The sequence below is a fragment of the Oryctolagus cuniculus genome, chromosome 5 (genome assembly GCF_964237555.1).
Source record: "Oryctolagus cuniculus chromosome 5, mOryCun1.1, whole genome shotgun sequence".
NCBI classification, from domain to species: Eukaryota; Metazoa; Chordata; class Mammalia; order Lagomorpha; family Leporidae; genus Oryctolagus; species Oryctolagus cuniculus.
In genome coordinates, this window is record NC_091436.1 from 88697221 (window position 1) to 88709658 (window position 12438).

Here is a 12438-nt window from a genome sequence, read left to right on the forward strand (position 1 = left end):
TCTGGCTTCATACTGTCTTGAAGTTCTCTTCCTAGATATATAAACATGTAGAATCTCTACACACTCTTGATGGAACTTTATTACTATGAATTGTGCCTCTTTATCCTTATTAATATTGTTCATTATGAAGTCTTTGATACTGCTATTGCCTCTCTAGCTGTTTTTAAAATAGATACATCTTGGTATAATTTACATACCATAAAGTTTGTTAACCAATTTTAAGTACATAAATTTATGATTTTTGAGAAATACATGGCCGCTGTTGAACCACCATCACAGTGATGCTATAAAACACATCCATCACTACAAAAAAGTTCCCTTCTGTCTCCTTGTAGTCAATCCCTTCCCCCCATCTTTGGCACCTGAAATACTTTCTGTCTCAATAGCTTTACCTTTTCCATGTCATATGAATGGGATCACATGAAATCAAACAGTAAGCAGTGTTTTGTGTGTTTTTTTTTCTTTTGCTTAGCTAATATAATTTGATATCCATCCACATTATTAGTTTGATTCTGGTTGTTGCTAAGTAGTATTCAGTGTGTGGACATACTGTAATTTATCCATTTACTAGTTGAATGACTTCTGAGTTTTCCTCCAGTCTGGGGCCATTATATAAAGCTGACACAAAATTTGAAAGAAACCTTTTCCATGGAAATGTGCTTATTTCCCTTGAGTGATACCTAGGTGTGGTCTTGCTGGATCATATAGTGAGGCCAGAATTTGAAATCTGACAATGGTATTCCTGGACTGTCTCTTCTTTAGTCAACAAGTTTCTAACTGCTAGAATCAGCCGCAACAGCTGCAGTCATAACCACATACTGAACACTGTACTGAGCACAGAGAAACGTACACAATAAAACCTTGGTTCCTAGAAGTAGACATGTGAATCATCGAGGCCAAACAGAGGCCACCTGTAGCCAGGCAAAAATGTCAGGAAAATTCACAAAAGAAGTTCTGAGCATGAGTCTACTGTGAAATTAAAATAACCTCTTTTTTTGGGGGGGGGGCAGGGTAAAATGAATAACATCGTTTGAAAATGTCAACACGTAAAGCAATTAAGAGTTCATATCCCTGTTTAGAAATCGATGCGTGCAATTCAAACACACACTTGATTTTCAGTTGACATAAGACATTCAGACACGTGTGTAATAGGCAGCATTCACTTTTTAAGGGGATGAGAGTTTTTCTTATACACCCAAACGATCACTGTCGAATTTAATCTAGGAATCAATGAATGGCTTTTTAATTCTTCTTCCCCGCGGCAGACCTGAGTATCCTTTTAAGACTCAAGTGGCTAGAATTACCTGTCCACCTTGGCTCCCCGTCCTCACTGAGACAGGTCCAGGAGCCCGGAGGAGCTGAAGACGCTCAGGTAATGGCAGCGACTGGCCGGCACAACCTGACATTTACAATCGCCCTGCCCATCTGGGCCCGGCAGCCTTTGACAGGCGGGCGTGTCGGAGACAGAGTGGGGGAGAAGGGGCTGGGCTCTGCCAGGCAGCACGCTGCGACGTCCTTGCCTTGGCCTTCACCGAGCAGAACGGAGAAGCCCACTCGCCCGACTCGGGCATCGCTCCCGCAGCCCACGGTGGATCCCGCAGTCAGCGGGCAGGTGTGCCAGCGCGGAGCGGGCGGGCGGAGGGGCTGCTGCCGCCCCCTACTCCCCAGAAGGTGGCCTGCTAGGTGGGTGTCGGCCTCCCTGCCTCCCCACACCTCCCGCTTCTCGGCTCGCGCTAGCCGGGGATGCTCACGCACCGCTCCCCCACCCCCCGCGCCTTTAAGCTGCGGCCCTTGGGGGCGGCGTGTGTGAGTAGTGGGAGGGGGCGGCGAGGCGCTCCGCAGCCGGCTCGCCCGGGTTTGTCCGCCGCCGTCACCTGACTCGTTGGAGGAGCCACCGCCGAGGTGGGGGCGGGGATGGGGACGCAGCGCGGAGCGCTGGAGAGACGCGGCAGCGCGGGCGGAGGAGACGGCGACGGCGGCGGCGGCGGGCGTGTAGCGGCTCCTTGGGGCCACGGGCGGCGGGCGCAGGGACCACGGAACTGAGGGCGGGGGCCCGGCCAGGGCGGAGGCATCGCGCGCTCCGGGGCGCCGGTTCCGCGAGCGGCTGCACACACCCATCCGCCGCGGCTTCGCTCCGCGGCCCAGGCTCCCCTCATCCTGCGGCGGGCGGCGCCGCTCCTGGGGCGGGGTGAGTATCGGCGGCCGGCGCTCGGCCCCCTCCCCGCGCCAGGGCCCCGCGGGGATCCGGGAGGATAATCCTAGGGCGCGGAGAAGGGCAGTGGCCGGGTGACAGCTCCGCGGCGCGCTCGGGGGCGAGCGGGGGCTGGGCTGGGAGGCAGCCCAGCTCTGCTCCAGAGCCACGTAGGGTGAGGCGCTCCGAGACCCGGCACCTCTGCAGAACCCCGGGGCGACCTCTGCGACGCGGACTAGGGTGGAAGAGGGGTGCGAGCCCGCACGGAGGACCTCCGCGGGGTGCTGGAGGCGCCGGCGGGGAAGCCAGGGGAGGCAAGGGCATAACATGGCGCAACGCTAGGATAATCTCCCCCGCTACCGAGGGAGGACAGGGCCGTTGCTGCAGCAGCCCGAGGAGGAGGAGGAGGGAAGTGGCCAAGGCTTGGGTACCCGATCCATACGCCGAAGCCTGCGGGCTGCTAACGGGCAACGCCGCGACGGCGGGGATGGGGGAGATGGGCACCGGGTGGGCGCGTCGCCCGGGGACTAAGTCGGACGTTCGCCGGGCCGGTGCGGCACGCGGGGATCAGGTTGCGGGGAAAGTCCTGATGGACAGCGGTGAGGCCGGCCGCACCGGCCGTGGGGGAGGGATGGGGAAGGTGTCGTGATGCTGGGAGCGGAGCCCGTGCTGGGGTTCCGTGACCCATCTGCTCCTGGCCAGGACCCCCTGGTTCGCGGCGCCGGAGCCGAGCCTGGCGCGTGGCTGGCCCCGAGAGGTGGTGCCAGGGCGGGGACGGCGGAGCAGAGAGCCGCTGTGCGGCTGGAGGAGGCAGGGCCTGGGTGCTCAGAGGGTAGGGTCTCGGGTTAAAACGGGACCGTCTCGCTCTCCTTTTCCTGCAGAAGAGGAGGCGGTTAGACGCGGCGGGAGAAGATGTCGGGCCAAACGCTCACGGATCGGATCGCCGCGGCTCAGTACAGCGTGACGGGCTCTGCGGTAGCCAGAGCGGTCTGCAAAGCCACCACTCATGAAGTGATGGGCCCCAAGAAAAAGCACCTGGACTGTAAGCATCTCTTTATGTAAGGGGGGATATGCGCGCGGCAGAGGCGGGCGGCGCAGGCTGGCTGGCCACGCTGCGGCCTTGGAGCTCTCAATAGTGGCGGTGTCGCCTGGGGTCAGCCCTGAACCCTTGTCTTCCGAGCAGTTTTTTTCCTCCGGTTGACCTCCGAGTTTTGGTGGAGGAAAGGAAAAAAATATGTGTCTGTATTTCATAAGATAGGAGAACTTGTGCTTTCCGGGTTAGGTGCTTTTGGCCTTTCATATTTATATATATATACATATATATTTTTTAATTTGTATTCTACTTCCTCTCCCATTCCAGTTGAGAGGAAATTGGGGATTGCATAGTTAAAAGAAAACAAACAAACAAAAAAATAGAGATTAATGGAAGGTCAACCTTGTTGGCCTACTCGTTTCCTAAATACATTTTGAGTAGTTCTGAAATAGTGCCATCTTTTTCAGTGTTGCTACTGGGGTTTTGTGTGTGAGAGTGTATTGTGGGTTGCCACACCAGACTGAGACGAATTCAGATCACTGACTGAGGAGCTGGCACTTCATAGATAATGGCAATTTTATTGGATACCCTGGCACACTTTGTGCCATTCTCAGAAAATGCTGGGAGGCATGGCTGCATGTGGTCCCAGAATAGATGGACTTGCCCAGCTTTTGAGATGGTACCAACTTACATGAAGACATGAAATTCATAGGGCTTTCCTTTTTTGTCATATTGCTTATTTGATTTTATTAATGTGTTTCTGAGATCTTTCATTTGATTAACATGGTACATCTTCTGATATGGAAGGCACAGTTAGGCTGAGAAAATGACTTTCACTTGCCTTGCGTAGTGAAGTTTCTTACAAATGTGGCTGCATCAGAATGTATTTTTTATTTGCTGTTCAGGCTTTTTCACCTGCTTGGGATCTTCTGGCCTGTTTGATGTTTATTCGTAGACATCAGTGTTGGCATGAGGGACACAGGTATAAGTATACCCATTTCCCCAGCTTGCTGCCTTTGCTGGTTTTCTGGGTTGCTTTTGCCCCAGGGCCTCCCCTATTGTCTCTTGGTACAGCCTAGAAAATGGCACTAGTGTTAGACTGACTCTAGTGCTATCCCTGTGGAGACAAGGCTTGATGAAAATGACAGTGAGACACTGGGAGAGTTGTCCAGTCGTGTGAACCTGCTGTCCATCGAGTTAAATAGTTTCATTTCCAGAAGCTTGTCTTAGGGTAAGCACCATCACTCCTTTCCTAAGAGAATGTTCAACGAAATGTATTGCTTCGAGTATCATATGTTATATATGCAGCACAGAGTAAGAGAGGCCACTAGGGCCAGGACACCTCACAGAGGTGGAAATTACAAATTCATGACCAGCTCGTTTTGCTGCAGCATGCTGAATCATTTAGCCATCTTTCCATCAGTTTCCCCAACTCTCAAAGGGTGACTCATGTCTTGAAGATGTGTGTTAAGTCTAGAAAATTCTGATAGTAGAAAGCGCATAGGTCATGAAGTTACCACCTGCTGATAATCCGTCATGAAGATGATAATCAGCGTATTCTAGGGAGCATTCATGGGTCTGAGCATTTCATTGAAACATCATTTAGATATGTCTGTCTCTTCCGGAGGGAAACATTGAGTCCCCTTTGGCTTTCAGATCTGGAAAAGGCTTCTGATATTTTTGAATAGGGCAGGTTTCCATATCTCTAGTACATACTAGTGAATGGGGTGACTTAGAAGATGTAGAACTTGCTGGGGGAGTCCATGTTAAAAGTAACAGCTGAAATAGGAGCTGATATTGAATTATTAATGTGCATAGTCATGAGTTAAAGATTTATTGAGCAGTTACTATATGCTAGGCACTGATCTTTATGTCGTTAATTTGTGTCCGCTTAAGTTTCAAGGAAGTTCATTGCCTTTCATAGCTTTTAACCGCTGAAACTGACTTCTGCTTGTAGTTTATTTAGGATATGAAGGCACTTCAGAAAGTTCATGGAAATGCCCAGTATCTTTTCATTCTGTTTTTCCAGACTCTCTGAGTACCTTCTGCAGGGGTGGAGGTGGGAGTGAAGAAGGACCCGTGTTAGCCTAAATGGTCTAATCTCCCAAATATTTCCCCTGCTTGCTTGGCTTTGTGTGATACTGAGCATCACAGCCTGCACATGGCAATTGCTATAATATGCATGAAAAAAATCATCATTCTGTGAATAAAAGATCCAAGCACTAAGGTGTATAGGTTAATGGGTCTTTTTCTTTTTAATCTTTTACTTTTCCAATAAATTGTGGAATCAATTAGCTTTCACTTAAAACCAACCTTTCAGTGGAATTTGGAAAGATAGTTATCACACTACTAATATGTCCTATTATAAGAAAAGGTGACATGGGCTGGCGTCGGGGTCACTAGGCTAATCCTCCACCTGAGGCGCCAGCGCACCGGGTTCTAGTCCTAGTTGGGGCACCAGTTCTTTCCTGGTTGCTCCTCTTCCAGTCCAGCTCTCTGCTGTGGCCCAGGAAGGCAGCAGAGGATGGCCCAAGTGCTTGGGCCCTGCACCCACACGGGAGACCAGGAGGAAGCACCTGGCTCCTGGCTTCGGATCGGCGCAGCGCCGGCTGTAGCAGCCATTTGGGGGTTGAACCAACGGAAGGAAGACCTTTCTCTCTCTCTCTCTCTCTCACTGTCTAACTCTGCCTGTCAAAAAAAAAAAAAAAAGTGACATGGAAAACCTGAATATAAAAAATGATTTTATGTCTGTATGCATTTGAAGAAGATGATTTTGTTCAGGACGCCTTTTGAAGTTCCTTTAAAAAGTGGTAGACTCCCTCAGTAATTTATTCACAGGTTTTCAGTAACACAACAGTTATAAAAGTGAATCACACTTGTTATTCAAACATGCAAACACATAATTAAACATACAGTCATTGAAGCATTTTTAAGTAGTTGGCGTTTTAGTTTTAGAAATATTAAATACTTGGAAAAGAGCACAAAATGTAGAGTCTGGCATTTGAGAATTTTAAGGATATTTATTTATTTAGAAAGGCAGAGTTATAGAGAGAGAAAAGGGGAGGGGATGGAAAGGGGGAGGGATCTTAAGTCGCTGGTTCACTCCCCAAGTGGCTTTAACTGCCAGGGCTGGGCCAAGCTAAAGCCAGGAGTCTGGAACTCCATCTGGGTCTCCCATGTGGGTAGCAGCGCCCAAGGATTTTGGGCCATCTTCTCTAGCTTTCCCAGGCACATTAGTGGGCAGCTGGCTTGGAAGTGGAGCAGCCAGGATTCCAACCTGTGCTCATATGGGATGCCAGCATTGCAAACGACAGCTTAACCTGCTGCACCACAGTGCCAGCCCTGACATTTGAAATATTTTAAGAAGTTTAATTTATCATTAGTTTGACTTGTATATAACTTTTTAGTTTGAGGTTTTGGATTAGAAGATTATAAGAATAGAGTTTTTGAGTCTATGACTTTTTAAAAGCCTACTGGGTAATTGGACTCAGAAGTCTTATGAAAGGTGTATTTATTAATTAAAGGGTTAGTTTAGGAACCAGCATGTAGCACTGTGGGTTAAGACACCTCCTGCTATGCTGATATCCTATATGGGTGCCTGTTCAAGTTCTGGATGCTCCACTTCTAGTCCAGCTCCCTGCTAACGCGTCTGAGAAAGCAGCAAAGATGGCCCACCTACTTGGGTTCCTGCTACCCATATGGGAGACCTGGATGGAATTTCAGGCTCCTAGCGTTGGCCTGGCCCTGTCCTGACCATTGCAACTATTGGGGAGTGATGCAGCGGATAGAGGATAGAGGATCTCTCCCTGCCCCCTCTTTTCCTCTCTCTCTGTAACTCTGCATTTCAAATAGATACATAACCTATACACTTGAAGAAATGGTTTGTTAACATCTGGAGAAAGAATTACACATAATAAGAAGGCGGTGATATAAAAATATGTATCTATCTGCCTTCTCATAGTTTTTCCTTTTTTCAATAACAGTATGTTTCTTGAGGGGAAAATATTCAGAAAGCCATCCCCCCAAATTGATAGTTATATATCAAACTTAAAGGGTATGGTAAACCTTAAGGATCTAAATACAGGTTATGTGTTTTGTGGTCCTTTTGGATTATAATAGTGTTCCCCTTTACAAATGATGGTTAAGCACCTAATCAATGGTAATTTGACATTAATTTTTCTGAGTACCTCTGTATACATCATCAACTCCTTTCACATGTTACTTTTTGTTGTACCTATTTGATGGCATATAAAACATCCAGGACTCAACAAGTATTCACCTTCTTGGTAACAAATGTTCTTCCCTTTAGTGAGTTTTCCCTTTCTGTTTTGTAGTTCATAGACAAAGGATAGACCCACTCAAATAAAAAGGGAAAGCATCCAGAGTAGGTACCTAGCATGCATCCAATACTGTGTCAAGATTAGACCAAAAAATAAAGTTGCACCAAAGAAATACCTGCAGAGGGAACATTGAAAGCTGTGCAGTCCTGGTGTAAGATTCATTTCAGCTGGTAGAAGTGTGATGAACAATTTCTGTATATACTACATCGTTAACTATCCCACTTAACATAATCAAAATTCAAACGACATTTCTATTAACATCAAACCTAACCTAAGAAAAACCCAATGTGATTATCAATAATCTAGTTTTTTCCAATATTAAAACTTCTTGAAGGTTTGTGATGACAAGCTTGTCCCACATAAAAAGAAAGTGTTTCAAGTGTTGAATCTGCTATTTGAGAGATACTAGAATTTTACTAATGCTTCTCTTCCTCCCAAGTTAAGCAAAATTAAGAATGTATTTCTTATAGGAGTGTCTGGTAAAGGTAGTAGGAGATATAGACTTTGTTTTGATCCAAGAAAATATTGTAAAGCATTATAAAATTTATGCTGCCATAATTTGGCTCATAAAAATCTATAAAAAAATATTTTGTGAGTAAAAACAGAATGAAAATGTAAGCCTGAATTGCAATTTACCTTACATAAACTTACTTAGCACAAATAAAATCTTTTTTACCTCTAGGCAATTTTTATACAAATTCAGTGTGTGCTATATATTTTTGCTTGTGATTAATATAAATTTCTATATATACTTAAAGTTCCAAAAAATAAACAAAGCTTATTGAATAAAATTAAGTGGAACAATGTATCCAAGATTACTGAACCTTGGGGTATCTTCTAATATGAGAATTATGCTAACTTTCTGTACATGTATTTTGTTTTGAAGCCAATTGTCCTCATTTTTCTGTTGGAAAGCACTCTCTCTTCCTTATTGATTTCACCCGAAGACCCAGCCCAGTTGTGGAGATGGTTTCAACAGTTATATTTTACTTTTATATTTTAGGCCATCAGGAAGAGATGGGGGAAGTACAGATCTGAAAAACATTGAATCTGTCATTCATTTCATCAATCTATAAAGGGTCTAATCTGTGAGGTCCTGTGGCATTCTGGGCTGATGTTCCATATCCCATGAGGGGCTAGAAGGGATCATGTGAGGTTCAGGGATTGGGGGAGCAGGGAAAATGGGAGATTTACCAAGAGTCTTGGGCAATAGGAGGGAGCAAATTTTAGAAATGACCTAAAAATATTTCAGCAGGCTTCATATCAGCTAGTGGAGTGGTAATTTTTCTGGTTCATTTTCAGATGAGTCCTTTTAATGGTATAATGTTAAAGATGTTTGGGTCACTTTAAGTCCCCATCCCCTTTTCTGTGATCAGTGTGATTGGCAGATACTTTGTTAGAACCAGTATAAAATTGGCAACTGAAATTGATTTCTTAAAAATTTAAAAACACATGTATATAAGGAACAATAGGTAAAATTATGTTGTTAGCCTGTTTGAATAAATGTAGAATCTTGATACATTGCCACATGAGTATTAATGTTAAATTAATGGCTGCTGAAGACTTCATTGTAATCTAATCTGTGCATTTGTTTGCCATAGATTTCACGCTTAGCTTTTTACAAATAAATATACTTTAAATATATTACATCTTCCCTTCTGGTTGATTGATTGACATTGAGATAGGGGGTGCTCCTCAGAGCTTCTCCTGGTTTCAGCAACTTGGTAAAGAAGGTCAGAAGTGACATAGGACCCTATACCCTGAGGGCCGAGGGGGCTTTTCTTACAGAGTTGTATGTTAGGAGACTTGGTTGCTGAGCTAGCATCTCCGCAGAGACCTTCAGATATAACCACTGTGAATTATGTATTTATTTATCTTTAAAGATTTATTTATTTATTTGAAAGGCAGAGTTAAAGAGAAGCAGAGGGGGAGAGAGAGAGACAGGGGGTGGGAGGAGAGAGGGAGAGGTTGATTTTCCATCTAATGGGTCACTTCCCAGAGGAGCCAATCTGACGTCAAGAGCCAGAAGCCTCCTCAGGGTCCCCTATGAGGATGCAGGGGCCCAAGACCTGGGCCATCTTCCACCACTCTCCCAGGTCACAGCAGAGAGCCGGATCAGAAGTTGAGCAGCTGGGACTTAACTGGTGCCCACATGGGGTGCTGGCACTGCAGGCGCCAGCCCCCACTGTGAATCTAAATAATCTGAAAAGCCACATTCTGGCCATTAAAACATTTATTCTCCAGTCTCCTTTTCTAGATTAGTATCTCTTTTTAGAGAAATATATTGTTTGTTGGTAAAGGTAAATGTTGGCTGTGTCTTTTTTCTTAGGCATTTGGTAATGGGGGAATTGCTCTATTTTTTCTTTCTTGTAAAGGGGAGAATAGTTTAATGGCATATCCCAGTGTAGGTTGTACAATGACCTATGAATCAGAAATGATGAATTCTTTCTCGGAGCAGTTGGATGGAGGCACAAACCTGAATCTAAAGAATTGTACCCTGAAGCTGTTTTCCTAAGTCCAAGTTGTCAGAGCATCCCCTTCACACATTGTGTAGGCTCAGGTTCTCTATTATGTGTCTCTAGAGAGAGTCTAGTATCTTCTGAAGGATTTTATGATGTGCCATTTCTGGCCACTCAGGAGAGACAGAAAATACATCTTTGCCCAGTTTGTGTGGTTTTGGTTTTTGGCCTGATCATTTGATTATTCTCCCAGGGATAGCACTTGTATTTCAATACTTGAGCCATCACCTGCTGCCTCCCAGGGTCTGAGTTGGCAAGAAGCTGGAATCAGGAGCTGGATCCAGGAATCAGACCCAGGCACTTTGATATGGGGTGCAGGTGTTTCACCAGACATCTTAACCACTAGGCCAAACACTTGCCCAGCGCTGTTATTTTAAATTATATATCACTCCTCTCCTCCTTTCCACATGAGCCATTCTCTCAGTCTTTTACCTTTCCTTTCATCTCTCTTATAAACATTTCTCATTCAAAACAAGCAAAACCCACCCCAACACAATTCCTGGGGACTCTATGATCTCTTTCCAGCAGCTAACCTCTTATCCTTGTTGTTTTTGTTTAATTTCCACAGCCAGTTTCTAGAAAGAGGGGAAACTCATCATTCCAAAGGAGACTGATACAACTCTCTCCCTCTTTGGATATTCTGTGTCTTTTAATGGCTTCATTTGTGCATGAAATATTAGAATTGCTATTGGGTGCCAGGAACTGCCCACTCAATTGCCCAAATCACTAACCCGAGATTTCTCTCTCGTCTTTCAAATCCAGTGGGTGATCGGTTATTTAAAAACTCTCTGAAATCTCCATCTTTAGTTTTCTGCCCTGGTTTATATCTGTAATTGTGGGGAGCAACTCGGACTAGACTAAGTTACTGGAATTAAGACTTATTCTATGCATCTGCTCTCCCACAATATGGCGCTGAGAAGGGAAACAGCTTCTACACAGCTGCCTCCAGTTCAACCAATAAACTGTAGGACCTACTCCTGATTGGAGGAGAGCAGCGTACTCGGTGTGTGGGTAGCAGAGTTGGGATTGGCGGAAGAGGACTATAAAGGAGGAGAGAGACAACATGCACCAGGAACATCTAAGGGGAACATCTGAGGGAACACCTGTGCAGCCCCCGAGAGAGCCGGCCGGCGGTGTGCCGCTCCCCCACGGAAGTGGGGAATGTGGCAGGGGGAACCGCCCTTCCACGGAGGTGCAAGGGACGGCAGCCAACCCGGGAAGAACCAGCAGCAAACCCGGGGAGGGCCGAGCAGACAAAAGAACAGCGCAGGGTCCTGTGTCGTTCCTCCACGAAGAGGGGGAGCGACAGTAATAAACCTCACCTGTAAAATGAAGATTAATAATAGTATTTTCCTGGCCGGCGCCGCGGCTCAATAGGCTAATCCTCCGCCTGCAGCGCCAGCACACTGGGTTCTAGTACCAGTCGGGGCAATGGATTCTGTCCCAGTTGCCCCTCTTCCAGGCCAGCTCTCTGCTGTGGCCCGGGAAGGCAGTGGAGGATGGCCCAAGTGTTTGGGTCCTATACCCCATGGGAGACCAGGATAAGCACCTGGCTTTGCCTTCAGATCAACGCAGTGCGGCTGGCCCCAGCGTGCCGGCCGTGGTGGCCATTGGAGGGTGAACCAACAGCAAAGGAAGACCTTTCTCTCTGTCTCTCTCTCACTGTCCACTCTGCCTGTCAAAAAAAAAAAAATAGTATTTACCGTACTTTTGGTGAGAAATAAGAGAGATAATGGATGTAAAATACCTAATCCAAAGTTTGACACACAAATTTGCAATGAGGATCAGATATTACTTACCACTACTACTGCTAACCATTGCTGGTACAATTGCTACTACTAATACCGTTACTGCCAGTACTACCACTGTAGCTATTATACACACACACATACACACACACACTTATACGTAACTTAACCCCTTGATGAGTTAGCTCTTACTTCTTCTCCATGCTTATTCTTACTTCCTACTTTCAGTTGTGTCAACTTTTAATTTCTACTTTACCTTTCTATAGTTTGGAAGCTTTATACAACTATATCTACCATTTTAGTGATTACTTCTAAACATCTAATATGCAATATGCATAAGTCTAAAGTAGATTGGGACTGGTGTTGTGGCATAGCGGGTAAAGCTACCGCCTGCAGTGCCAGCATCCCATATGGGCACTGGTTCAAGACCCAGCTGCTCCACTTCCGATCTAGCTCTCTGCTGTGGCCTGGGAAAGCAGTAGAAGATGGCTCAAGTGTGAGACCCAGAAGAATCTCCTGGCTCCTGGCTCCTGGCTTCAGATCAGCATAGCTCTGGCCATGACACCAACTGGGGAGTAAACCAAAGGATGGAAGACCTCTTTCTCTC

At 46.1% G+C, this 12438-nt stretch overlaps 1 protein-coding gene across 19 annotated transcripts in view; it reads left to right on the forward strand.

Moving 5' to 3' along the window:
• The first annotated feature begins 1477 nt into the window (after positions 1-1477).
• Positions 1478-12438, forward strand: part of SNAP91 (synaptosome associated protein 91) — a 156368-nt gene continuing 145407 nt past the window's right edge. For 5 of the 19 annotated variants that reach the window (XM_017345255.3, XM_051855483.2, XM_070073828.1 and 2 more), the window contains exons 1-2: positions 1901-2188; positions 3073-3233. In XM_017345255.3, the coding sequence (XP_017200744.2) occupies positions 3104-3233 (130 nt within the window). In that variant the 5' untranslated portion in view covers positions 1901-2188; positions 3073-3103. Of the gene's footprint in view, positions 1684-1899; positions 2189-2229; positions 2367-3072; positions 3234-12438 lie in introns of those variants that run through there. The other 14 variants (XM_051855489.2, XM_051855491.2, XM_051855492.2 and 11 more) reach the window with 6 other exon arrangements.